Below are 27,411 nucleotides of genomic sequence, written 5' to 3'. Positions count from 1 at the left end.
CCTGGTATGTCCCACAGAGGACCTTGCAGTCTTCAAACAAAAACATCTTGGAGGTCCCAGGCCACAGGGAGGTTAGGCTGGCCTCAACTAGAGCCAGGGCTTTTTCGGCTGTGGCTCCGATCTGGTGGAACGCTCTGTCACAAGAGACCTGCGGGACTTGACATCTTTCCGCATGGCCTGCAAGACAGAGCTGTTCCACCAGGCCTTTGGCCAGGGCACAGCCTGACCCCCTCCTTTGGCAATCCTCACAGAACTCTAGCCCAATGGTTGCCATTAATCTGATTTGAACTGATTTTATAATGAACTGATTGTAGAATGCTGTATTATTTTACTGTTGTTAGCCGCTCTGAGCCCGGCTTCAGCTGGGGAGGGCGGGATATAAATAAAATTTTATTATTATTATTATTATTTCATCATATCTCAAAATCTATCATCTGAGACAGGTTTCTAAACCCTACCTGATGTTGGGGCTGGCCTTAGCTAGCTGCTAATTCACTTATGTAGCAGTTTCTGGGATACAACTGAGGGGATATGCCAGAGTTTGTAGGCGGCGTTAAATAAACAGAAACACCATTTGTGGCTGCCTCTTTCGCCCTCTTGCACAGGCAGGCTATTACTCCAAAGTCCCCAAATAATACCCCTCCCCACAGAATTTTGGGGGGTTGTGCCACAGGACTTGCTCCCCAAGAAGTGTGCGCAGTCTTGGATTTCTTTTGGAACGATGAGCATTGTTACATTTTGCTTGCCCGAATGATTACTCAGCCTTAATGAAAAGGCTGCTTTCTGAATACCTGAACTGAACATATTGTGCTACAAACTGGCCTCTAGTCCTTTTCTGGCGCTTTTCATGTGTGCTCTTTGCTCATTAGGAGCAAAAAGAAAAAAGGTTGAGAATTTGCTTTTTAAAACCTGTAATTGGTACAAAAAGCATTCCTCCTCTCTCTTTTTTTGGCAGACCTTTTCCGGGTTTTTGCATTGCAAGAACTCATTGAGCTTCTGTTACTGAATATGGTGTGCCCTTTCCTACCATGGATCAACCCCTTCACCCATTTTTATGATTCCTCAGATATAGAATTTGCAAGTTGTGTATTTGCGCTCGCAGGCTTCCCGTAATTGTTTGGTTGGCCACTGCGAGAAATTGGAACAGGATGCCTGGGCCAGATAATCCTGTGCTCTGATTCAGCAAGGCTCTTTTTTGTTCTTGTTGCTTGTGTAGACCATTGCCTTTTAGGAATAACGATTGTGACTTTCACCTAAGCGCTCCCCTTCCATATCCTCCAAGGGGCATCATGAGAACTGATCAATCACACTGAAGAATGGGAAAGGGGAGATGAATTAGGGGACACAAGGTTGGGCAGTGTGTCTGGAGGTCCTGGGCTGCCTAGACAAGACCCTTCTTGGCCTCGCTGATGTGGTCCGAAGGAAAGCAGAGCAAGACATTTGGCACCAGCTTAGCTGCCAGAGTTGCCAGAAGGAAGCTTGCAAGGCGCCATCTGGCAGTCTTAGGATCTCCACTCTGGATTTATGTTGGGTTTCCTCCTCCTGAAGATATCCCACAAGGCAGCAGAGGTGTAGGATCAGAGTTTTCTTTCTCCTAGATGGGCTACTTTCCCAGTTTTCCGAGGCCAGTCTGACTCTCATTTCCCTCGACGGCACATGCAGAAACTGTCTTCTTGACTGCTGGACCCACTGCTGGCTTCGTCTGCTCAATCCGCCAGAGTCTGTATTTGCACGCGGGGGTCTCTAACTCAGTGAGGGTTTGAGACCCCTTGGCCACCCTCTCCTGGTTTAGTCGCCCAGTCAAAGCTGTTCCCAGGGTGTGGCTGCTGTCGCATGCGGACAGCTTCTAGGAGCAGAGTAATTTTTCCTGAGTTTTTCATCGCTGCCCTGAAGCAGAGTAGGGAGAAACTTTTCAAACTGCATTGCTTAATATATTAATGTGTTTAGTAGAAAGTGTGTTCCACATTCCCTTTTTTCTTTTTGCAAATTCAGTGGATATTGTATTTATGCTAGTTCGCTCTTTCTTTCTTTCTTTCTTTCTTTCCAGTTTCTTTAATAGCATTTACAACGATGGCTCTCTTAACCATAATGGAGTTTATGGTCTATCGAGACACCTGGATGAAATATGAATATGAAGTAGATAAAGATTTTACAAGGTAATTTTTCGCTCATTTGCTTTTCAAACCTGTGCGGATTGCATGCTGTTTTACGCTTCCTAAAAACATCTTGGCTGCCCTCAGGCAATAGCTTTCAGATTTCCATTTGAATCCAGGATGCCCTAGTAACAGCACCGCCCAGCTAATTGAGAAGCTGAAAAACAAAATTATTACCTATCTCCTGGGGCAAGAAGAATTGAGGAGAGGAAGCATGGCATTTAGTCAGAGTCCAACAGATGTGACCAGTTACCTGGGGATAATTCATGTTGTTCTGGGAGCACGAGACCCATTACTGTGTGGCTGAACTCCATGCCTTCTCAGTAATGTCTGTAGGAAGAAATCACATGACGATTGATTTGGTTACTTCTAATGTGAACGTTGTCCTTGAGCTTGTGATCAAATCCATCACCTAAGCCCATGAGGTTGCTGGTCACATCCTGTAGGAATTAATGTGCTTTCCTTCCTTTCAGAATCAGCTGCCATGCTGGTTAGGCACTTAGTATTTAAAAGTCTGACACCATTGGATTTGCATGTTCTTGCAGTTATTCATTTGCTGCTGGCCATGGTTAAGAGTGCAGGGACGCGGGTGGTGCTGTGGGTTAAACCACAGAGCCTAGGACTTGCCGATCAGAAGGTCGGTGAGCTCCTGTTGCTCGGTCCCTGCTCCTGCCAACCTAGCAGTTCGAAAGCACGTCAAAGTGCAAGTAGATAAATAGGTACCGCTCCGGCGGGAAGGTAAACGGCGTTTCCGTGCGCTGCTCTGGTTCGCCAGAAGCGGCTTAGTCATGTTGGCCACATGACCCGGAAGCTGTACGCCGGCTCCCTTGGCCACTAAAGTGAGATGAGCGCCGCAACCCCAGAGTCGGCCATGACTGGACCTAATGGTCAGGGGTCCCTTTACCTTTATGGTTAAGAGTTAAAATGGCCTGCAGGATTGTGCAGTCATTCCCCTCAAGGGTGAAGTCTCCTTTCCCTTTCCCACAAGACTTCACCTTTATTTACCTATTTTGATTGATTGATTGATTGATTGATTGAATTTATATACCGCCCTATACCCGGAGGTCTCAGGGCGGTTCACAGGACAAAATCAAAATATAAAACCAATGTATATCTCCTTTCCTCACAGAAAAGCTCAGGGTGGCTAACAATCATCCTTCATTAAATAAATAATTCCCCTTTGGCAGTATATGTCCTGGGGTAAAATCCTAAAAAAAGCTCAGCAACTTTGGGGTAGAATTGTAAAAAAATCTCAACAACTTCAATCCTAAAAAGAGCTCAACAACTGCGGTCGGCCCTCACACTTATTCACTTCATCAGATCTGGCCCTCTTGAAAAATGTTTGGGCACCCCTGGTTTAAGGCTTCATTGGGGCCCATTTTTGGGAGTTTTCCACTTGATAACCATTGGGGAAAGAGTCCTTTCAGTGTTGGCATCTTGGTTATAAAATTATCTCCCCCAACACTTTTCATGCCATTTTCAATTAGCTGAACACCTTTTCATTCTGTCCAGGGTTTTTAATCTGCTATAAGTCTGGGGCTCGCTATTTACTGTGATTTTTGAGCCGTTTGAAGCCCTGACTTCAATTCTTGTTTATGGCCCAACCCAAGTTCATGTTAACCATGGTTATTCTCGGTTCTTTAACAATGGTTAAAGCTTGCAACGAATTCGTAATCGATGGGAAGAGAGCATACAATCCGCCACTTGCTCCCAGTCTCTTAAACATGGCTAACGGGTAGCCTGCCTTGCATCCCCCAAGTTGAGAAATAATAATAATATTCAGATCAGAGCACATTTTGCCACATGTCTGCCTGCTGGGCATCGCTTGGGGGAGTCATCAGCGTCTTGCCTCTCTGTTTGAAGCCGATGTGATCTTAATGCTTTGGCAAATAATAGCTGTTGTGCATTTTGGCTCCTTTCTTTGTTGTCATGGGGATAATTGGCTGATGTCAGCATCAGTCTAATGAGCAGGAGGTGCCTGGAAATTTTGAGATTCTGTACCCCTTGGTAAGAAATCCCAGGTGAACTATCTTGCCTTGTTTGACCAGTTAAATGTGGGGGCTCCTTCCTAAATCTATTGAGATGCTTCAACTTCCTGTTCCTTATATAAAAGAAAAAGAGTATTTTGAGTGTTTCTGCCTTTCCACCTTATCCAAGGCTCTGCATATTTTTCAATATTCCTTCCAACCTTTTAAGAAGCACTGTGATAGTTCACGGTATTATGCACACGGAAGTCACTGCATGTAGGTACTTTCGTAGGAGTTTCTTCCGATTTCTTCAGACGGGTCTGTTCAACTCACAGATACAACCACTTTTATCCGGTGCTGATTTGTATGTAGAGACGTTACATCTTGCTTTAAATAGAAATGCAATCTTGGTTCCTTTCCTTACTTCCTCTTGTGGGTGTGAATGCAAGCAGAAGTGAAGCAAATTATAAGCATTCCCGTTCAGATAGCTTAATTGAGGCTTTCTGCGAGGAGAAATGCTTTGCCAAGGTGAGATTTTGCAGTAGTCATTGGCCTCGAGTGCAAAATGATCGGCATTTTAACTGGACATAGATAGAGCAACAAGCAGAATGTTCTTTACTTGAGATCCACAAACAGCAATTTGAAAGAGGAGCAGGAATACAATACTTTGCGGTCATGAGATGTTCACCGCACTTCTGGGGCAGCAGTCACATGAGAGATAGCCCAAACATAATAGTTTGAATCCTACAAACTGTGATTTGGGAGATTAGGGACTTAGCTCGTGGTTTGCATGCATGTGCAAACTGAGGAAGGCCAAACATGCAAGAAGCGAAGTTACAGGGAACCAGGCAGAGGGCCTTCTCGGTGGTGGCGCCTGCCCTGTGGAATGCCCTCCCATCAGATGTCAAAGAAATCTGAAGGCAGCCCTGTTTAGGGACATTTTTAATGACTGATGTTTTAATGTATTTTTAATCTTTTGTTGGAAGCTGCCCAGAGTGGCTGGGCTGGGTATAAATAAATTATTATTATTATTATTATTATTATTATTATTATTTGTTCCAGAAGTCAAGAGGTGATGCCCACCATTCTTTTGCAAGGTAGCAAATGCCTCTCTAAATCTGCCTTTATCCTTCTGGCTCAGAATTCATGGTACACACTCGTAGTTCCGATACGAATGATCTGCTGTCTCCTATGAAGCGTGTGAGCCACTGTATGCCATAGGAGTTACAGTTGTACCTTGGATCCCAAACACCTTGCAACTCAAATGTTTTGGCTCCCAAACACCACAAAATGAGTGTTCCAGTTTGCGAACGTTCTTTGGAACCCAAACGTCTGACGCGGCTTCCGATTGCGTGCAGGAAGCTTCTGCAGCCAATCGGAAGCCGCACCTTGGTGTCGAACGTTTTCAGAAGTTGAACGGATTCCATTTGACAAGCAAGGTACGACTGTATTCTACAGCAATCTCACGTAGCTTTTGTGAAATTGACATGCTGTGTCTTCTTTTCCCCCCTAGCAAATTAAGAATCAATATAGACATTACTGTCGCAATGAAGTGTCAGTGTAAGTATTCTGATGCAATGCTGTTAATTTTTTCAGTTTGAAATTACTATTTTTGTTACAGTAATAGGAGGGCACTATCTATTACCCACAAAAACAAGAGTTGATGCCAAAAATTGTGTCCCCGGGACTGTGTGATCATTTACCTCATGGCACAGGGATGTTAATTTTAGCAATAATTTCTTTTTTAAATACACACATATATATTTATTTCCTTTTTCCTTTTTATTCGATATTAATCCAAAAGAAGTGATGTTAAAAATATAATAATAATAATGGAAATATATTATATATAGCTTTCTCGATCTACATAATAATATCTGTAAAGTTTTACTGGAATGGATTATAATAAAATGTGTGGATTTACATTTTCTAGTACTTTATTACACTACCCCATTTTTCTATAAAACAAACTTAATGTGGTACATCTGCTCAGAGCAAGTGCTTTCCATATTTCTAAGTGCAGACATTCATTTATTCACAAAGTAAACCTGATTTTTCTGCTTTTCCTCTGGTATAAATCCTCATTTACTAATGCTCTGGACTAAGTTCAGCTTCGCTAAGCAGGATGAGCTTTGCATCACATAAAACTTTAGATAATAAGACATTTGTGGTTTTTTTCTGTTGCCTCTAACGATTATGGTATTTACTTGGAAGAGGGAAAGGGGAAATAATCAACCCAGTTCTGTCTTTAGGGGGGGAAAAGAATCCATTCTTTTCTTACTGTAAGAAAAGAAAAATAGAATTGCACATTGGAGCTAATATAAAGCAAAATGAGCTGAAATAATGCCCATATATTTTACGGCAGCCTTCTCCGGAACTAAGGCATTGTAAAATTTGCTTGTCCTTTTTTACTTATCAGAAGTGCTGACAGCAGTCTGTAGCAACAAACCACGCAAGGCTTTGCTGTCATGAAAGGACTGTGACATTTCCAAAGTCCTCATTAGAAAGAAACGGGTCACTTAAGGTGCTGCAATTGGGCAGCTCAAAAAACTCACCATTGCACAATCTTTTTTCACGGGCGGCGCCAAAGGTCGCTGTGACAAACTGAGATCTCCTTAAGAGGCAGAAGGAAGAAAACCTGACGTTTTTCAAGACAAACTGTTAGAAAAAGAGCTGTTAGATATGCCAGTTTTACCAGCCTGTTTTTATTCTTACCTGCCTGCCTTAACATTTAACCTTTTTTGCAACAGATATTGGGGCCGACGTTCTAGATCTGGCAGAAACAATGGTATCCTCTGCGGATGGATTAGTTTACGAGCCAGTAAGTTCGCTCCATTACATTCATAAATGTAGATTCTATTCATAAATGTACATTCTATTCAAAGGTAGAGGGGCATAGAAAACTACTTTTCATTTTAATGAGCCTAGGCAAAGATCCACAGTTTGCAGAGGCCCTGTGCACAAGGTTTAGGTTTGTAAAACAAGATGGATGAACCTTAGAGAATGTGCAGGGTTCCCCCTGCTATCCTTGGACTACAACTCCCATTATCCTTAGCTAGCAGGACCAGTGGTCAGGGATGATGGGCATTGTAGTCCAATGACAGCGAGGGACTTGAGTTTAAGAAACACTGCCTTACCAAGTACCATAAAAGTCCCTGTTCCAAGGATATTGTAGTCCAGATTTTAGACTGGGGGGTGGGGGAGGTGAGGAATGCCAAGAATAGCAAGGCTTGAAGGCAAGTTCATGCATTAACATAAGCTTAGTTTCATTTGAGGATTAATCATTGCTGTGGGGCTGAACATTTTCCATTTCTTAAATTTTTTTTTTTTTTTTTTAAATCATAAAATCTAGTAATGTGAGGGATACAAAACCAGTTTCAAATCTGTGACTATCTCTTTTTAAATCTTTCTTGTTGCTCTTTGGAAAATTAAGATATTTACATGGCGTGTGAAATTAACACGGCATTCTTTAATTTTTGCGGAACTCTTTACTGAATGTCGATCTTCTCCGTTGCAGGTAATATTTGAACTCAGTCCTTTGCAAAGAGAGTGGCAAAGGTAAGAAATAATACAGGTACAATACAGTGTATGTAAGCAGGCCGAATAGGGGTGGGTGTTTAAATTTGACACACACACACAGTTTCCACTTAAAACTAAGAAATAAAAGTAAACAGCTAATAGCTCACAATGCACTTAGGGGCCTTCTGCAGTTCAAGTCCATTTGCTGTGTAATTTCTGCAAATGCAGTCGTCATAGATCGATCTACTGCCTGGTTGGGAAAACCTGCATCCCTCTGGATTTTGCTGGGCTGTAACTCCCATGATGGGACGCGGGTGGCGCTGTGGGTAAATCCTCAGCGCCTAGGACTTGCCGATCGTATGGTCGGCAGTTCGAATCCCCGTGGCGGGGTGAGCTCCCGTCGTTCGGTCCCAGCTCCTGCCCACCTAGCAGTTCGAAAGCACCCTTAAGTGCAAGTAGATAAATAGGTACCGCTTTATAGCGGGAAGGTAAACGGCGTTTCCGTGTGCTGCGCTGGTGCCGGCTCGCCAGAGCAGCTTCGTCACACTGGCCACGTGACCCGGAAGTGTCTCCGGACAGCGCTGGCCCCCGGCCTCTAGAGTGAGATGAGCGCACAACCCTAGAGTCACGACTGGCCCGTACAGGCAGGGGTACCTTTACCTTTACCTTTAACTCCCATGATCCTTGACCCATGGCTGCGCTGACTGGGGCTGATGGGAGTTGGAGTCCTGCAACATATTTGGGGTCAAAGGTTCCTCATCCCTGGACTACTGCAGCGCATTGTTTGTGGGGTTGCCTTTCAAAAACAGCTCGGAAACTTCGCTTAGTTCGGTATACAGCTGTTGACTGGAACCAGTCTGATGGAGCGCATCCCACTGGTTCTTAAGCAGCTGTACTGGCTACCAGTTTGCATCAGAGCACAATACAAAGTGCCGGTCTCCATCCCTCCGGTTCCTTGGGATCCATCTGTCTCGGAAGACAAGGGAGGAGTGTGCCTTTGGGGGTGAGGTCAAGCTGTTGGAAGATTGCAGCGCCTGCTGTGGCTGTAGACACCGATACGGGAGAGACATGTTTTGCTGCAGCTGGGGCAGATGAAGGCGTCCGGTTTTGCCGCTGCAGATTCACCACTGCTTTTTTTCCCTCTGCGCTCCTCCCAGTGATCCATTCGACTTGACTTGACTGCCTGCCTCCAAGCACTGCGTTTTTAAGGGCTCCCTTGCTCCTGCGTTAACATACGGTGGTGCTGAGACCGTCTTTGCACGGTGCTGTGCCATATGGGGCTCAAGTCTGGGAATCATCCAAAACTGGGCGAAGGGATATTGCGTCAGCAAAAACTGTGCTGGCGTAGCCCCACGCAACACAGCCCTCCCTGCTTTGGGGATGAGCGGGCTGGAACACGACCCTCTTAAAGGTAAAGGTAAAGGGACCCCTGACCATTAGGTCCAGTCGTGACCGACTCTGGGGTTGCGGCGCTCATCTCACTTTATTGGCCGAGGGAGCTGGTGTACAGTTTCTGGGTCATGTGGCCAGCATGACTAAGCCACTTCTGGTGAACCAGAGCAGTGCACGGAAACACCGTTTACCTTCCTGCTGGAGCGGTACCTATTTATCTACTTGCACTTTGACGTGCAAAGTAGAGAGACTTTTTTGAGACTTGGTGGAGAGAGAAAGCTGCCTTCTGCTCATACAGTGAGGGAAAGAAGTATTTGATCCCCTGCTAAGTTTGCCCGTTTGCCCTCTGACGAAAAAATGACCAGTCCGTAATTTTAATGGTAGGTTAATTCTAGCTGCGAGAGACAGAATAACAACAGGAAAAACCCCCAGAACCCCAGAGGACAAAAGTCAGAGATTCTGTCTCTCACAGCTACAGTAAACGTACCATTAAAATTACGGACTGGTCATTTCTTTGTCAGAGGGCAAATTTAGCAGGAGGTCAAATACTTCTTTCCCTCACTGTATGACATTTGGGTGCAACTTTGAAGGTTTTTTTCCTGTCTCAAATTTTTGTCGCTAGCAAATAAGAGTAGCCAGTATCTTGTGCGTGTCTGTGTATAGATGACTAAATCCTGTACAGCTTTATTGTGTCCATGTCACACATGGAGTGGGGAACCTGTGGTCCTCCAGATGTGCTTGGGCTCAAGGATGATGTGTGTTGGGCATCAAATAACATCTGGAAGGCCGTGGGTTTCCCAACCCTGCTTTTACGCGGCTGAATTCTTTCTCCGTTATCCATCTGAATTGCAGGATGCTGCAGATAATTCAGAGCAGGCTGCAGGAAGAACACTCCCTCCAAGACATAATATTTAAAAGTGCTCTAAAAAGTGCCTCGACGGCACTGCCACCAAGGTAAACGTTCGCGGTTCGCAGTTCATCCTTTGCTTCAAGCATTTACTATATGCAGGGGAATTAAAAATAATAACAATTGTATACATGTGGTCTTACGCGTGTTTCTTCAGAGGCAAATGCCATTGCCATCAAGGTGTGTTTAAGATCATACAGATCATACTGATCTGCAGGTTACTCACTTCTGTAGTCTCCTCCCCACAGAAAAAATGCTACGCTTGCTCACCAGCAAGTTCCAGTGAAACTAATAGCTCTTAAATGCGTTTTTGAGGAACTTCAGGGGGCAGGGAAAGGAAGCGATTTGACAGTTCTGACATGAATTCTGAAATAGCTCAAGCCTGTAAGGATATTCTTCCTGGATGCTGCCCTTGTTGGCACTGTGTCTCTTTTTGCTTCTGAAATCAAACATGCCCTTTCTTTTCTTCCTGTCATTGGCTGAAGTCAACAATGACTTCTGGGCTCCTGAGGAGCTCAACCTTTGGCTTCTTCTGCCGTTTGTTTGCCCAGTACTGCAAATATCGTAACTGGTGACACAGAAATGCCCGCGGGGCATGAAAAGTAACGTTATCCATGGCTGTAACTTGTTTTCCTTCTTCCATCAGGGAGGACAAGTCATTCCAACCTCCAGATGCCTGCAGAATTCATGGGCAGCTGTATGTTAATAAAGTCGCAGGGAACTTTCACATAACTGTGGGCAAGTATGTTCATTTCATTTACTGAAAACACTATAAACCAACTCCTCCCTCCGTTATCGGCATGTTGGGGGCTTCACTTTATGATGGACAGATCAGCAGTGAGAACATATGCATGTCTACCTTGAAACAAATTCATAGAAACATAGATTTTTAGACCTGGAAAGCTATGATTGTGTCTTTCCTCATCTTGTCCAGGCCTCTGCAATGCAAGAATCTTTTGCCGTACGTGGGGCTCAAACCCATGACCTTGAGGTGATTCCCATCCCCCTTTTTTATAACACTGCTTTTGATTTTTTAAAAAGCCCTTTGGGATTTTTCTCCTCTCAAGATTAGACATTTCGAATATCTACCTATGAACCCCTGGGGATGGGAGTCAAAAAACTGGTCCTGCTTGCGAAAACGTGGGCAAGGACTTCACTAGCACAACAGGGCTCCCCCCCCCCTCTAAAATTGGCTCAGTGGGGTCTGGAAAACCTCCAGAACAATACGCTGCAGAGGGTGGATCATTCTGTTGGGCAAGCTGACAGAACGATTGCCAAAGTGCTATGCTGATTTCCTAACTTTCTGTTTAACCTTCCACCGAGGAATCTCAAGTCACATGCTTGTTTCCCCACCGTGAATAATGTTCTTTTTCTCAGACCTTTAGCGTTAGGGTTGTATCCAGTGGTTGTGTTGGCAGAGGGCAGCTCAGGCAACTGATATAGTAATAATAATAATAATAATCATTAATATTTATACCTCGCCCATCTGGCTGGGTTTCCCCAGCCACTCTGGTAAAGGGTAAAGGGACCCCTGACTATTAGGTCTAGTCGTGACCAACTCTGGGGTTGCGGCGCTCATCTCGCTTTATTGGCCGAGGAAGCCGGCGTACAGCTTCTGGGTCATGTGGCCAGCATGACTAAGCTGCTTCTGGCGAACCAAAGCAGTGCACAGAAACGCCATTTACCTTCCCTCTGGAGCGGTACCTATTTATCTACTTGCACTTTGACGTGCTTTTGAACTGCTAGGTTGGCAGGAGCTGGGACCGAGCAACGGGAGCTCACCCCGTCGCGGGGATTCGAACCGCTGACCTTCTGATCGGCAAGTCCTAGGCTCTGTGGTTTAACCCACAGCGCCACCCGCGTCCCCTCTGGGCAGCTTACAGCTCATTAAAAATGGTAAAACATTAGTCATTTAAAAATTCCCCATACAGGGCTGCCTTCAGCTGTCTTCTAAAAGTCAGATAGTTGTTTATTTCCTTGACATCTGATGGGATCTCTCCTTCAGCCCCTGTTCGCGGTGTGAGCTGTGCCATATGGGGCTCAAGTTTGTGAATCGCTGAAAATTGGGCCAAGGGATATTGCATCAGCAAGAACTCTGCTGGTGTAGCCCCACGCAACACAACCCTCCCTACTTTGGAGATGGGTGGGCTGGGACATGACTCTCTGGAGTGGGCCTCAGCCCAGTATACCTGAAGGAGCGTCTCCACCCCCATCGTTCTGCCCGGACGCTGAGGTCCAGCGCCGAGGGCCTTCTGGCGGTTCCCTCACTGCAAGAAGCCAAGTTACAGGGAACCAGGCAGAGGGCCTTCTCAGTAGTGGCACCCACCCTGTGGAACGCACTCCCATCAGATATCAAAGAGATAAACAACTACATTCAGAAGACATCTTAAGGCAGCCCTGTTCAGGGAAGTTTTTAATGTGTGACATCTTAGTGTATTTTTGTTCTTTGTGGAAGCCGCCCAGAGTGGCTGGGGAAACCCAGCCAGATGGGCGGGGTACAAATAAATTATTATTATTATTATTATTATTATTATTATTATTATTTTATTAGGTTCTCAGAACACAAATTTGCTTCTGGGGGCTGCTTTAATCAACTAACTTAAGATGCCAACTCTCATTATTTTGAGACTGGGTGGAGAGAGTGAAAGCTTCATTCTGCTCATGCGACTTTAAAGGATTTTTTTCTGTCTCAAGTTTTGGTTGCTCATGATTAAGAGTAGCCAGTATGCAGTGTGTCCACTAACAAGCCAGGCACAGTGAAATATCATTTACCAGATTCTTAAAACGCTTACACCAAATTACATTGATGTCATCTGGCAGCAGTTTTGCCATGCACTTTGAACACTAGACAAAACTGCCTTGGTCCCTGAACATAGACTTATTTCATGGGCTCCACTGAGCAACGTTTGGTCTTTGGCTGCCTGCTGCTCTTCTGTATACACCAGGGGGTAGCCATTCCCACGATCTCCAAGTGGCTGTGTCCCCTTGTAAGTGGTGCTTTGCTTTGCCTATTGAAGTTTGTCCTTCTTATCGCATCCTTTTGATTCTGAAACTTTGTTCCCTCCTCCCTCTTTTTCTCTCTTTCCTTAGGGCAATTCCGCACCCAAGAGGCCATGCGCACTTGGCAGCCCTTGTGAGCCATGAATGTGAGTCCCTTTTGTGATCTTGCATGCATAGATTGTTAGTTATGAGATGTTTGGGGCAAATACGTCTAGAAGAAAAACATTTTGAGATACTCCCTCTGTGATGTGGCATGTTCAAAGAGCTCTGCCTGCTTCTTTCGGACCAGTTCAGACTTACCGCTGGCACCAGGTTTTGTGGAACAGACACAGTGGTACCTTGGTTCCCAAACTTAATCCGTTCTGGAAGTCCGTTCCAAAACCAAAGCGTTCCAAAACCAAGACATGCTTTCCCATAGAAAGTAATGCAAAATGGATTAATCCGTTCCAGACTTTTGAAAACAACCCCTAAAACAGCATGAATTTTACTATCTAACGAGACCATTGATCCATAAAATAAAAGCAATAAACAATGTACTGCAGTCACACAATCAATCAGTAGCTGAACTGGGTTCCACACAGTCACAGAAACAAAACAAAAAAGCCACAAAAATGCAAAATAAATAGCAAAAATAGACAGACCTCAGCATAACACTCAAAATGGAAGTGTGGCACTCAAAACGGATTATGTTCGGCTTCCGAAAACAGAACACTTCCAGGTTTGCAGTGTTTGGGTTCCAAGTTGTTTGAGTACCAAGGCGTTTGAGATCCAAGGTACCACTGTATTGGCTTGGGGGGGTGTCATTGTGTATGATGATGAATACCTCTCTCTCCCTCCCTTCTTTCATGGATAAATCTGTCCCTTGCCCACTCCCTACCCAACTTCTTTTTATTTTAAAATTAATTTTTCATGAATAACAATCCAATGGAGGCCACATTAATACAATGCCAAATCATATCAAATCACAATACAATCAAAGGAGCCAATTAAACAGTTCCGAATTAAACATTTTTGGATGACTTCCTGTGTTCCGGCTGTCAGGAGTTGATGTTATTTCTTGATCCTGCGCCAATTTTCTTAATCCAAGTTCCACAATTCCGATCTTAATCCTTTGTTCTAGCAGCCACTGATGTGATGACTTTTGATCGTATTTAATAAATCCAAATCCATTAACTTGCAGAGGGGATTTATATCCTGTAGCTGTGTGAAATATTTGTTTACCTTCTTCATTTCCTTCATGTTGTGATCAGTCAGTTTTATTCAACATGGCCCCTCCTTCGAAAGCTCATTTCTAGGTTTGTCACAGCTTCATTTTGCCTCTCTGAGACGGAAAGCAGAAAGAAGTCAGGCCGTGACTTATGGCTTACTTTCAGTGTTTATCTCCTTGTTTCTTCTAATGAGCCGGCGTCTCACCAAAGCCATCATAAATCAGAACTAGAGCTCTCTTTAGCTGGCAATGTTACAAATCATCCCAGTATTTCACACAGTCTATTCTTTTAAGCACTCCGTAAGGAAAATTGTAAGTTCTTGTTGAATCCCTCTTGCATTCCATATATGGTTGTAATCAATTAGTAATTTCCTTCCATTAATAATTCCCCTACCCAACTTCCATCTTCTGTGTGGTCATTGGCATTCGGATTAAAATGAATCCAGGTGCACCCCTTTACCTGTTTTAATAACAGCAATCCATAAGATTGAAATTTTGTAAAGGGGAACAAGAGGGATCTGTGGGTGGAAAGACCTGGTTATTATTATTTATTTATTGTTATTTATTAAGTTATTATTTATTGAGTTTATGTACCGCCCTATACCCAGAGGTCTCAGGGCAGTTCACAGAATAAAACTGAAATATAAAACCACAAAATATATACAGTGGTGCCTTGGTTTACGAACTTACTCCGTTCCAGAAGTCCATTCTTAAACCAAAACCGTTCTTAAACTGAGGCACGCTTTCCCTAATGAGGCCTCCTGCCGCTGGTGCCCTTCCACCATTCGGATTCCATTCTAAGGCCGAGGTAAAGTTTGCAAACTGGGACACTACTTCCGGTTTTGTGGAGTTAGTAAACCAAATGGTTCGTAAACAGGACTTTTCTTAAACCCAGGTCTACTGTAATGCAAATAAAAACAGCAACCCAATAAACACCCCCCCCCCGAAAAGAGTCACATTTTAAAAGGGCATAGGATGTCAATAAGATCAACCAAAGGCCTGGTTAAAAAGGAACGTTTTTGCCTGGTGCCTAAAGGTGTACAATGAAGGCGCCAGGCAAAATTCCCTGGGGAGAGCATTCCACAGACGGGGAGCCACTGCAGAGAAGGCCCCGTTCTCGTGTTGCCACCCTCCGGACCTCTCAAGGAGGAGGCACACAAAGAAGGGCCTCAGAAGATGATCTCAGGCTCCGGGTGGGTTCATATGGAAAGAGGCGGTTCTTGGGGTAGTGCAGTCCTGAGCCATTTAAGGCTTTATAGTTCAAAACCAGCACTTTGAATTGGGCCCAGAAACTAATTGGTAGCCAGTGCAGTTGGACCAGGATCGGTGTAATATGCTCAGACCGTCTTGCTCCGGTGAGCAACCTGGCCGCTGAATTCTGCACTAGCTGAAGTTTCCGAACCGTCTTCAGAGGCAGCCCTACGTATAACGCATTGCAGTAATCTAACCATGAGGTTCCCAGAGCATAGGCAACAGTAGTTAGGCTATCCCTGTCCAGATAGGGGTGTAGCTGGGCCACCAGCCGAAGCTGATGGAAGGCACTCTGGGCCACTGAGGCCGACTGACCCTCGAGCGACAGCAAGGGATCCAGGAGCACCCCCAAGCTACGAACCTGCTCCTTCAGAGGAAGTGTAACCCCATCAAGAACAGGCGACCTCCCACCCATCCGGTCTAGGGAACCACCCCCTAACAGCGCCTCAGTCCTATCTGGACTGATCTTCAGTGTGTTGGCTCTCATCCACGGTTTCAGACTGAACTGAGCCATCTAATATTCTGAAACACAATGACTGCCGTGTTGTTTAGTCGTTCTTTATTTGAGCATCCTGCTCACGGTAAGTCTGTGACAAATCCTTTCTTTCCTTATAAGCAGTCTGACGTTAGCATAAATATTTGCATCCATTTTTGCATTCTGGAAGACTGCACATGCTTGAGCTCTGTGTTTTGACTCCAGGTTCGTCGCTTTGTGCGGGGCTTTGGGGGTTTAAAGAAACCTTTTTAAAATATGCTTTTAAAAGGTAGTTAGAAGCCTTACTTGCTTGAAGTTAGCTGTTAGAAGTTGTTTGGCTTAGAGTGAAATTCTCAGGGACTGCATAACTTGAAACAGAACGGCCGCTATTGGGGGAAGCTAAGCAGCGCTGCTAACTGCGGCTTTTGTTCTGTTCTGTTTTTCAGCATACAACTTCTCCCACAGGATAGATCACTTGTCTTTTGGGGAGCTCATCACGGGGGTTATCAATCCTTTAGATGGCACTGAAAAGATTGCATCAGATCGTAAGTGTCACTCACCTCACGGAAAAGTATCTTTCATGTTGTTCTATTTTTAGCAATGTCTTCTTACATTATTTATGTTCCCCGAATTCTTAGCAGAATGTGATTTTTTTGGAGGGGAGGGGGATATCTTCTTCAGTTGTATGGGCTATAAACTGCCCTGAGTCAAAGCAATATTGAAAGGCAGGTTTAAAAAGTAAAAAAAAGTTCCGTTCAGCCTTACTTTACAGTTTTTATTTCCTACTGCAAGCTTGATTTTCTTGCCTATCTTTCAGTCGTTAAAAATCCATCTTCACTTAAACTAACAGTACAATTTTGACACTTATGTATGAGGTTGTTTTTTTTTTTTTATCCCATTCAAAGAAGCCCTACAATGCAAATATTATGATTTTATATAAAGACTAACATGTATTTAAATTCTGGGTGAGCCTTTTACTGATTCAGAAGTATATATATATTTTGTGTGTGTGTGTGTGTGTGTGTGTGAGAGAGAGAGAGAGAGAGAGAGAGAGATACAAAAAAACCACACATATAAATTTATTTAGCAAATAACCCAATACTTTTAATCATGATGGGTTTAGGCCAGTGGTTCCCACCTAATCATCTCTAAAATCCTGATCCCCCCCCCACCCGTGAAATATAATTCTTATTATTCAAAAAGTGAACTCCTTTTCACATGGAGGAAGGCCATTAACTTGGTCTAAACATTCTCAAATTGCCCCCCTTAAAAATCAAATTGCCCCCCGTGGGGTGTGTGCCCCACGTTGGGAACCACGGGTTAAGGTGGACTCAGTAGGGCTTCCAATAGGCCTCTGCTTTACCATTGTGAGAATAGGATGCTGTGCAAGAAGAGCTCTTCTGGATCTAGCCAAAGGCCCACGATATTCCAGCATCCTGTTGTCACAGTGGCCAACCATCCCCCAGGCACTTACCCAACTTGTGATTTCCAGAAGCTGGTACCCAGAGGCATCCAGGCTACATTGGCTTTGGGTCTAATCTAGCAGGGCTGCTTCCTTCCTACTCTATGATTCTTCAGATCTTCTGAGAATGCAGACCTGTGAGGGGCCGTGCCTGTATGTTGCAAACCACAGTATTGGGCTACGGTTCAGCTGGTTGCCTTTATGAAAGTTTTCGCTTGTTTTTAAAATGCTGCGACCCACCTCAAATCACATCGGTGCCTGCAAGTCTGTGCCGACTGTTTCTTTCCCAAATGGGGAGTCTTGTTTCAATAGGTACGGGGTTTTTTTTTTCTTTTAGACAACCAGATGTTCCAGTACTTTATCACTGTTGTGCCAACGAAACTTCATACGTATAAAATCGCAGCGGAAACCCATCAGTTTTCAGTAACAGAAAGGGTAAGTCTGTGCGGGACGATAACTTGGGGAATGCCGGTGTAAGTTGTATATAAATCTTGTTCAAAAAAATATGTATCAATAAAATCTCTCTCTCGTTATATTGTGACCTGATTTTCTTTTTCCAAAAATTCACGAATTCAAGCTCTCCCTAAAGCTTTAAATGCTATTGAAGGGTGGAAGTCAACTGTACTTTACTCAGAGAAGACCCACTGAAATTAATGGAGCCAATTCTGTCATGCTTGTTAATTTCAGTGAGTCTTCTCTGAGCAAAACTGAGGCAAGAGACCATCTTGGCTGTTAGTCCTGGAAGACCTGCTCCCTGCTTTGCAGGCCTTTTCCTCCTGGGCTGGGAGGGTGGGGCCTGGACTGACTCCAACTACAAAAGCTGAGGCTGCTGAACAGACTATTGGGCTGGGGTGTTATTTACTGATACTAATTTTTTTGTATCTTTATTCTAGATCTTACGTTTGATGTAGAAATTGTTCAATTTTGTTGTGCGTTTTTCTCTGTTTTATTTATTATAACAGCAAACGAATTATCATTGACAAATGCTACATTTGTTACGCTTAAATTATGTAATTTTTGTGTGTGTTGTAAGCTGCCTTGAGCACAGTTTTAACTTTGGAAAGGAGGTGTGCAAATAAAATGAGCGATTGCTTTCCTGATTGGTGCCAACAAGGTTGGAGTTTTGCCACCCTCACTAAATAACATTTCATTTCAGTGCCACCTCACTGTTGCCAAGAAGATACTCACAAGCTCTGTTTTCCTGTCTTGTACAAGCAAGATACTCCGTCTTTGCTTGCGCACGATCTAAAGTTGCTAAATTGTGTCCGGCTTTTCCCTCTGTTGCCAGGAAAGAGTGATAAACCACGCGGCAGGCAGTCACGGAGTGTCCGGGATTTTCATGAAATACGACATCAGTTCCCTTATGGTGACGGTGACAGAAGAACACATGCCCTTTTGGCAGTTTTTAGTGAGGCTTTGTGGCATCATTGGAGGAATCTTTTCGACGACAGGTACGAGCTCAGATTATGTTGCAAGGGTTTCATGAAGTATGTCAAGGGCCTGTTTCCTCCTTTTGCTATTTGAACTGTTTCCCTTCCTCCACGGCATAAACAAGAGTAGGTTCTCCCTCTCTTCCCCCCTTTTTGTTATTTCCCTAACTCCCACCCTGCTGTCACTGCTTTTAAATCAGTGGTATTGGAGCGTCTCCACCCCCATCGTTCTGCCCGGACACTGAGGTCCAGCTCCGAGGGCCTTCTGGCGGTTCCCTCACTCACTGCGAGAAGTGACGTTACAGGGGACCAGGCAGAGGGCCTTCTTGGTGGTGGCACCTGCCCTGTGGAACGCCCTCCCATCAGATGTCAAAGAGATAAACAACTACCTGACATTTAGAAGACATCTGAAGGCAGCCCTGTTCAGGGAAGTTTTTAATGTGTGACATTTTAATGTATTTTTAATCTTTGTTGGAAGCTGCCCAGAGTGGCTGGGGATACCTAGCCAGATAGGCAGGGTACAAATAATAAATTATTATTATTATTTTATTATATGGGAGAACAGCCACACACTCCTTAACCACGAGAGAATTTCAGAACCCTCACACGCTGCATTTTCAGGTGTACCTGTTTTAAATGTGTACCTGAAGTGCAGCTGCGGCCCTCCAGATATCATCGGATTCCCAACCCCATCAGCCTAAACCTAAATCAGCTTAGGTTTATCCAGTGGCCCAGGATGATGGGAGTTGTAGTTTAGCAACATCTGAAGGGTCACAGGTCATAGAGTGTGAATGAAGAGAGAGTCTCTTCCTTTAAATTCCGGGGAGTTTACCTTAGTGAAGACCTCACTTGGAAAAACAATATAACTCAGGTGGTTAGGAAGGCCCCAACAGAGACTCCATTTTCTCAGGGTCTTGCGAAAGAACAATGTTAAACAGCCATTGATGAACTCCTTCTACCGGTCCACAATAGAAAGTGTCCTCTCATGTTGCATCACAGTGTGGTATGTTGGCTTGACAGCCACGGACAGAAAGTCTTTACAGAGGGTGGTGAACACAGCACATGATATCATGGGCTGTCCCCTGAGCCCGCTAGATGACATCGCAAGGGATCATTGCCTTAGTAGAGTGAGAAAAATTCTCAGGGATGATTCGCACCCCGGCCAGCACCTCTTTAATCTTCTACCCTCAGGCATGAGATACAGAAGTATAATCAGTGGTACCAAAAACAGTTTCTATCCATGGGCTGTTAGGCTGCTGAAAATAATATAGTGCAACTAACTTTCGGGGTTGGTGTGTTGTGTGACAAGCACATAGAATGCAATGAGATTAAGTCTTGGGGGGGGGGAGGCTCAGTTAATTTCATTGTACACAGGTTGTACATTGACAATAAAGGTATTCTTGTTATTATAATGTTTGCCAAATGGTACCTTAACACGAGGCGTGCCTGTCAGGATGGGTTTCCATTCCCTGTTTTGTGTGTAGCCGGTAGCTGAACGTACGAAATGGTTCTCATTTTATGACGGATTGCAAAGCTACATGAATAATGAAAGAGCAGCTTTTCCATACGTCCAAATTGTTCTCCCTTTTGCAGGAATTTTACACGGCATTGGAGGATTCATAGTGGAAATCATCTGCTGTCGTTTCAGACTGGGCTCTCATAAATCTACATCTGTAAGTGTATTCTGAGGAATGGCTCTCAGTGCTTAAATATGTGTTTTGCCTGCCAAAGAATTAAAAAATAATAATAATAGATGGCATCCTTAGGGCTGAGAATAATAGAACACACACTTGCCATTACTGGCAGCCCAGTGGAATTAAAAGTCAATGGGGACGTGATCCAGACCATTATAAACTGCTTTAAACTCAAGGAAGCCTTATTGAGTATTTCCTTATTGAGTGTACTTCTGCTTTCAAAATTTAATTTTATAAAGCCACTGAGAATGCTAGCCTAGACCAAGGAGTCAGAAAAACTGAGATTACCGTATTTTTCGCTCTATAGGACGCACTTTTTCCCCTCCAAAAATTAAGGGGAAATGTGTGTGCGTCTTATAGAGCAGTGTTCCCCAACCTTGGGCCTCCAGCTGTTTTTGGACTACAACTCCCATCATCCCTCGCTAGCAAGACCAGTGGTCAAGGATGATGGGAATTGTAGTCCCAAAACACCTGGAGGCCCAAGGTTGGGGAACACTGCTATAGAGCGAATGCAGGCTGCGTGGCTAAGCCCAAAGCCAGAATAGGGAGACGGAGGGCTGCGGAGCACTCCATCTCGCTGTTCTAGCTTGGGGATGGCTGCGTGCAAAGCCTCTGCAGGGCAGCGGGGCGCTGCGCTCCAAAGGCTTCAGGGATATTTGAGGCTGGCGGTGGGGGAAAGCAGCGCTTCCCCCCACCGCCAGCCCCACAAGCTCGGGTGAATGCACCTTGAACGCACCTTGTTTTAGAGGGGGAGAACAAGAAAAAAAAATTTCCCCTGTTCTTCCCCTCCTATGGTCCGGTGCGTCCTATAAAGCGAAAAATACAGTACTTCTAAAGGAAGATTTTAGAGCAGGTGATAATAGTAGCCCTGGGATGGAGATTGGGAATCCTGCAGAGCAACAACACTCCTCATTATTTGCAGTATTCTCCAGCCAGCTCTGTCAAAAGAGGCTGATCTCGAAAAATCTCCTATGAAGCTGTATTGTGTTCAGTTCTTCTCGTCATACTCCCCCTTTTGTCAATAATAATAATAATAATAATAATAATAATTTATTATTTATACCCCGTCCATCTGGCTGGGTTTCGCCAGCCACTCTGGGCGGCTCCCAATCGAATATTAAAAACACAACGCAGCATTAAACATTAAAAACTTCCCTAAACAGGGAATTATAATTGCTACTATCCTCCAGATCTGGCAAAAGGAACCAATGCAGAGAATAGTAACTCCTCTCTACCAGAAAGGAAGATCCAGGGATACACTTGCTCTTCTAGTTGTGAAACTCGCGCAATCTGGTTTTGATGTTTCCAGATCTGCTACTCAACACTCTTTCTTTGGAACAATCATTGGTACCAACTGGGGGGGGGGGGAGAACATTCCCATATATATTTTTGTTGGTTCATGGGTACTTTATGACCCATGGGGTCTAGGCAGATTATCCCTATGCTGAACCCTGTGAAATGAAAAATTGGGCAAAATGTTCTTTGGATCTGATCTAGGGTTTCAGAATCTCAGATGAGCTAGATTGCATCCGGAACAGAATTCCAAGAGCTGGAGTGAGGAATTCCAGATTTAGAAAGATCTGGTATTTGCAGCTGGAAAGGGAGTCTTTTGTCTGGTCTATAAAGATTTTCCAGCAAATATTTAATTATTGGCTAAAAACTTGAGGCACAGCTGAATTTTAGTCCACTGAGAGAACAATCCTGGCATCAAAATATGAAGTTTACTCCGGAAACTTGGCTATTCAGAGAACTTCTTAAAAAAATAATAATTTATTTTTCAGATTATAAAAATTTACAAACAGTTATCAGACAACCAACGTAGAAAGGGAATTCCGAAGAATCTCCTGAGCTTCCCTCCTCCCCTTTGTGGGTCCTTATATTAACCTTTTCCTCCTGCATCTTGTCCATTAATCCAAATCTATTAAAACTCCATTATACCCCAAATTCAACATAAAGCTTCAAGTGTTATTCCAATCCTACTAATAATTTTAATTGTTTACAGTGGTTTTTAAGGTAAATTATATATTTCCCACATTCCTGATTAAAATTTGGCCTTCCTGATTTCTGATTCTTCCGGTCATTTTTGCCAATTCAGCATAGTCCATCAACTTGATCTGCCATTCTTCTCTGGTCGGGACTGTCATCTTTCCATCTCTGGGCCAATAACATCTGAGCAGCAGTGGCTGCGTACATAAATAGTCTTTTCTGATCTGTTAAATTTTGGCACCTAGAATTCCTAAAAGGAAAGCTTCAGAGAACTTTTTTCCCCAAGAGATTTTTATTTTTTTTAACAATACTTTTGTGAAGTGTGTTGAAGTTTTATTACAACCGGGTGGTCTATAAATCTTGTGAAATAAATACAGAAAATCCCCTATGCCTCAGTTCACTGCCTGCTGCTGAGATTGAGGGCTTGATGCAACACTGGGGCCAAACAGTTGCTCACACCAGTGTGCCCAAACCGAGTTCCCTGCTGCAGTTATGGGGTTTATTTGTGGAAAAATATTAGGCGGATGCGAGGAAGCGGGCGGCAGTAAATGAAAAACAGATAGAACGAATAAAGTGACTTTTTCTTCTTCTTCGCTTTCTCCTTTGTAGGTGCCAGTTCAAGATGGCCACCTAAACAACCACGTACCTCTGGTGACAGAAGACGCTATGCAGTAACACCTCCTTCAGAAACTCTCTCCCTTTCTTTCTGCCTGACGCAGAAGACATTTTTATAACGAAACATTGTGCAATATGTTAAGACCGTGCTAATGGGCAGCAGAAATAATCAAGCCTTTGAAAAGGGAAAAAAAAGGAAAAAGCAACCAACCAACCAACCATATCTGTGTGACTTGTCTGTCCTTTTAAGAATTCAGAAAGAGGCCATGGAATCTTCCGGAATGAGCAAGACTGTGGATGTGTCTGTAGTTCACAGCAGGACTCGACTCTTCCACATAAACAGAATTTGGGCCTTGAAATATCAACGTACAGCACTCTAGATTCCAGGTTTTGCCTATTTCTGACCAAAACTATCCGCAGACGTGTGAAATGTGTATTTTTCAATATACAGTGTAGCAGGATAATTAACAGAACTTGCTTCAGAATTGAAGTTTCATTATGGGTTGTTTTTTTAGAAAAGAAAACAGCAGCAAGCAGCAGGTAACATAAGATGTATTTTAACTGCTATAATTGGAATATGGAAATCAAACACATGAAAGGAAGCAAATTGAAACACACTACCGAGAGTGGGTGCAGTTTTTTAAATGGGGCGGCTCTCGCTTGAAACAAACGGTGTTGGGAAAACAAGCCCCTCGCTTCTAGAGGGAAAACAGATAAGACAGAAAGTCATGCCTCCTCTTCATAATTTCACAGGTTGTCTCGAAGAACGGGGGCTTCATTTTGCTGGGGCCCGTGGAGGGGCAAATGCAACAGGAGCTGATGGGGGGTTATTCAAATCTGGGAAATTTCTGGAGATTTGGGGCACATTTAAAGCATTTCACATGCCTGCACGTTAGATGCAAGTTCTCCTGAATGTACAGACGTTTATAAGTGTTCAACATAATTACAGAAAAGATCAGAATGGAGCCTACTGGGAAAAACAGATGCATTTAGGCATACTGAATGCTTGACAATTGCAGTCCCAGTGAATTCAGTGAGGCTTACTCCCAGCATAAATGTTGCTAGGTTGTGGTTGTGAGATTGGTGTATATACCGGCATTGAACTTAAGAGATGGATATGACAGGATCTCATTCAGGGCCCTAGGACATATATAGCAAACTTCAGCTGGCTAATATCTATTTCCCAAAGACTTATTTGAAGAACTTGATGAAGAGAAAAGAAAGGAAAGGAAAGGTGGAACGCTCTCAAAAGCATCCCTTGCATTGCAGAAATTAGGATATAAATTTAATGTGCAATGCTTGGTGCTACTTGAATATCAATGGGACGAAAGGGACCATATTAGATAGACAGGCCAAAGTGGAAAGACCAGTCAGAGTTTTGATGTAAAAATTGGAGTTTGGCTTTTGCTGCTGAACTCTCCAATGGGTCTCTTGTTTCCCCTTAGTCCGTGATTGGTCAGAGAAGAATGGATGGAGGCAGGATCCAGTGGAAAGCAAGGCAGATATTAATTTGTCTCTTGCAACAGATTTCCCTCCCCTCCTTTCAAGGAGGGAGAGACCCTGAACAAAAGGGTGCTGGAACCTTTAAAAACTTTTGACCACCCCAAAATCATCATATATAAACCATAGGAGGTGGTCTGCAGCAGAAATCCTGTCTGCCAGGATACCTGATAATGGTCTCTGGTTGCATTACCTGGCAGCCTGTCCATTCTTTTGTGGTTAAAACTTTAGTTCCTGAATCCAGGTCCCAGGCTCACCCTATTCATACACAAAGACAGGATTTGTAAGCAAAAAGACAATGGGAAGCCTTTCTCCATTTGCCTCCCTTGCTGCAGAGGAATATTTGAGGTCATTGGGAGAGTCAAAATGGCTTCAGGATTGCTCTCCTGGACTATTTCAGACATATGGTTTATATATTTAGATATGTGTGTATTTATGAATATTTTTTCTATATTTCAAACCTTAAAATTCTTATAACAGATGCTCAAGGATAAGGAAAATAAGATAGCACTGAATACGATGGTAGCTATTGAAAGCCTCTTTCCACGACAGTACTACTCTCTGGAACCCCAAGCAGATAGCGAAAGACTGGGGTACATGGGGTATGTGTGTGTTTCTCATCCTGATTGTCAAACCACATGGGAAATTGCATTCAGAAAGCTGCTGGGTAGAATGCTGCCTTGCAGACGCCATTTTCAATAGGTTTGATGCCAAGTTGAAAAAACGGGAAGAAGTCCTGAGTGATGGAAAAGTGTCTGGTGTTTATTGAAGTAGATGTTGCTTAACAATGTGGCTAAGATGGTCTTTGAGCTGGGAAAGTTGGGTTGACGCCACCCCCAACCATAACTTCGCTAAAACTGGTCTACCCAAGTTTGCCCATCTGTAAAATGGGAATAAAACTGACCGACCTGCAGGCTCCTCGTGAAGATGAAGGTGATAAGGATTTAATAGTGTGTTGAAAGTATTCTAAAATGATAACCACATTGTCAGAATGACATTTTGTGAACAAAGGATGGAACATGCCCTATGTTTGCCTGAGAAATGTCCGCCTGAAATAGCCTCCTGGTTGCAATTGATTCCTCCTTGCTTGGAATTATGGCTGTCTTCTGAGTCTTTTTATCTGTTTTGTGAAGCCAAGGTGTAGAGCAGGCTTTCCCAGACCTGAGTCTCCAGCTGTTTTTGGACTACAACTCCCATCATTCCTTGCTAGCAGGACCAGTGGTCAGGAATGATGGGAACTGTAGTCCAAAAGCAGCTGGAGACCGACATTTGGGAAACCCTGGTGTAGAGATTGGCAGCATCATTCTGATCCATAAGAACAACACCATTGGGGCCATTGAGAAGCCTGTTTTTGGCAGCTTTGCTATGTCATCACACCTGCTCTTGTCCCTGGGAATAAGGTATTGTCATGTTGAATGACTTCCTGAAGGTTGCCTATAGTGAGTTCATGGATGCTGAACCTGTGGCCCTCTGATGGTTGCTGTTGGACTTTGACTTCCTTCTGTCCCAGCCAGCAAAGCCAGTGTCCAGCGATGGTGCCAGTTGGGAGCCCAGCTACACCCGGAGGGCCGCAGGTAACACACTTAGGTTCAGAGGTTCTTAACACATTCTTACATAAATGCATGTAAGAGACACTCTAGTTATAAGCAGAAGAGAGCAGACCAGCTTTGTTGGCAGCAGTATAATAATGTATTTTATATAAAGGTAAAGGGACCCCTGACCATTAGGTCCAGTCGTGACCGACTCGGGGGTTGTGGTGCTCATCTCGCTTTATTGGCCGAGGGAGCCGGCGTACAGCTTCCGGGTCATGTGGCCAGCAGGACTAAGCCGCTTCTGACGAACCAGAGCAACACACGGAAACGCCGTTTACTTCCCGCCGGAGCGGTACCTATTTATCTACTTCCACTTTGATGTGCTTTCGAACTGCTAAGTTGGCAGGAGCAGGGACCGAGCAACGGGAGCTCACCCCGTCGCAGGGATTCGAACCGCCAACCTTCTGATCGGCAAGCCCTAGGCTCTATATTGGCAGTCAAAAGGAGAAAGGCATCATCTGGAGCAGGTGTCATAGAGCAAGTCATAAAGTGATCTCATACGCAAGTGTAGAACTGTAGACATCTTTGGACTGTGGTCAGTTTCAATGGGCAATATCCAACCAATCCAGTCAGCGTAAGGATTTCTGCTTGTGCAGTGGAGTCCCACCCCCTTGAAATAACCCCCTTAATCTGTTATGGGGTTTTCCCTCCCCACCCTTCCCTCCCCACCCCAAGAAAGCAGATTTTTGTTTATGTAAATCCCTGTACTGATGGAACGAGTTAGTTGGATATAGCCAGTAGTTCTTCTCTGAGTATGACTTAATTTGGAAGTTGCCCATAACCATTCACTTTTATCTTGCATTTTCCTTTACAGCCTTAATCCTCCCCCCTCCCCCCAAATACAGTGGTACCTCGGGTTAAGTACTTAATTCATTCCGGAGGTCCGTACTTAACCTGAAACTGCTCTTAACCTGAAGCACTTTAGCTAATGAGGCCTCCTGCTGCTGCCGCGCCGCAGGAGCACAATTTCTGTTCTCATCCTGAAGCAAAGTTCTTAACCTGAAGCACTATTTCTGCGTTAACGGAGTCTGTACCCGAGGTACCACTGTATTCTAATAACAGCGGTAATGGTCAGAATTACAGAAGTGCTATGGAGCAAATACAGGTTATATAGGGTGACTTACTCCACTGATCTTCAGCATAGTTAGAGTTATCTTGATGGCTGCAAGGAACAAGCATCTGAAATGTTCTCCTGCTTTAGTATTTTAGAAAAATATTTTAAACCAGTTAAACTCCTATGGTTTTCTCTATGTGGAAAGTA

The 27,411-nt window shown here is 44.0% G+C and overlaps 1 protein-coding gene across 1 annotated transcript in view; it reads left to right on the top strand.

The window, feature by feature from the left end:
* ERGIC2 (ERGIC and golgi 2) overlaps window positions 1-23,543 on the top strand; it is a 31,089-nt gene extending 7,546 nt beyond the window's left edge. Inside the window, exons 4-15 of the mRNA XM_081023791.1 lie at window positions 2,048-2,156; window positions 5,634-5,680; window positions 6,871-6,941; window positions 7,638-7,678; window positions 9,884-9,985; window positions 10,585-10,680; window positions 13,029-13,084; window positions 16,318-16,416; window positions 17,671-17,768; window positions 18,622-18,784; window positions 20,357-20,436; window positions 23,053-23,543. Coding sequence (XP_080879917.1) covers window positions 2,048-2,156; window positions 5,634-5,680; window positions 6,871-6,941; window positions 7,638-7,678; window positions 9,884-9,985; window positions 10,585-10,680; window positions 13,029-13,084; window positions 16,318-16,416; window positions 17,671-17,768; window positions 18,622-18,784; window positions 20,357-20,436; window positions 23,053-23,118 — 1,028 coding nt within the window. The 3' untranslated portion in view covers window positions 23,119-23,543. The remainder of the gene's footprint in view (window positions 1-2,047; window positions 2,157-5,633; window positions 5,681-6,870; window positions 6,942-7,637; window positions 7,679-9,883; window positions 9,986-10,584; window positions 10,681-13,028; window positions 13,085-16,317; window positions 16,417-17,670; window positions 17,769-18,621; window positions 18,785-20,356; window positions 20,437-23,052) is intronic.
* Window positions 23,544-27,411: the final 3,868 nt, after the last annotated feature.

This window comes from Podarcis pityusensis (genome assembly GCF_964106645.2).
Source record: "Podarcis pityusensis genome assembly, chromosome: 10".
In the NCBI taxonomy this organism is placed as follows: Eukaryota; Metazoa; Chordata; class Lepidosauria; order Squamata; family Lacertidae; genus Podarcis; species Podarcis pityusensis.
This window is presented reverse-complemented; position numbering and strand designations above follow the sequence as displayed.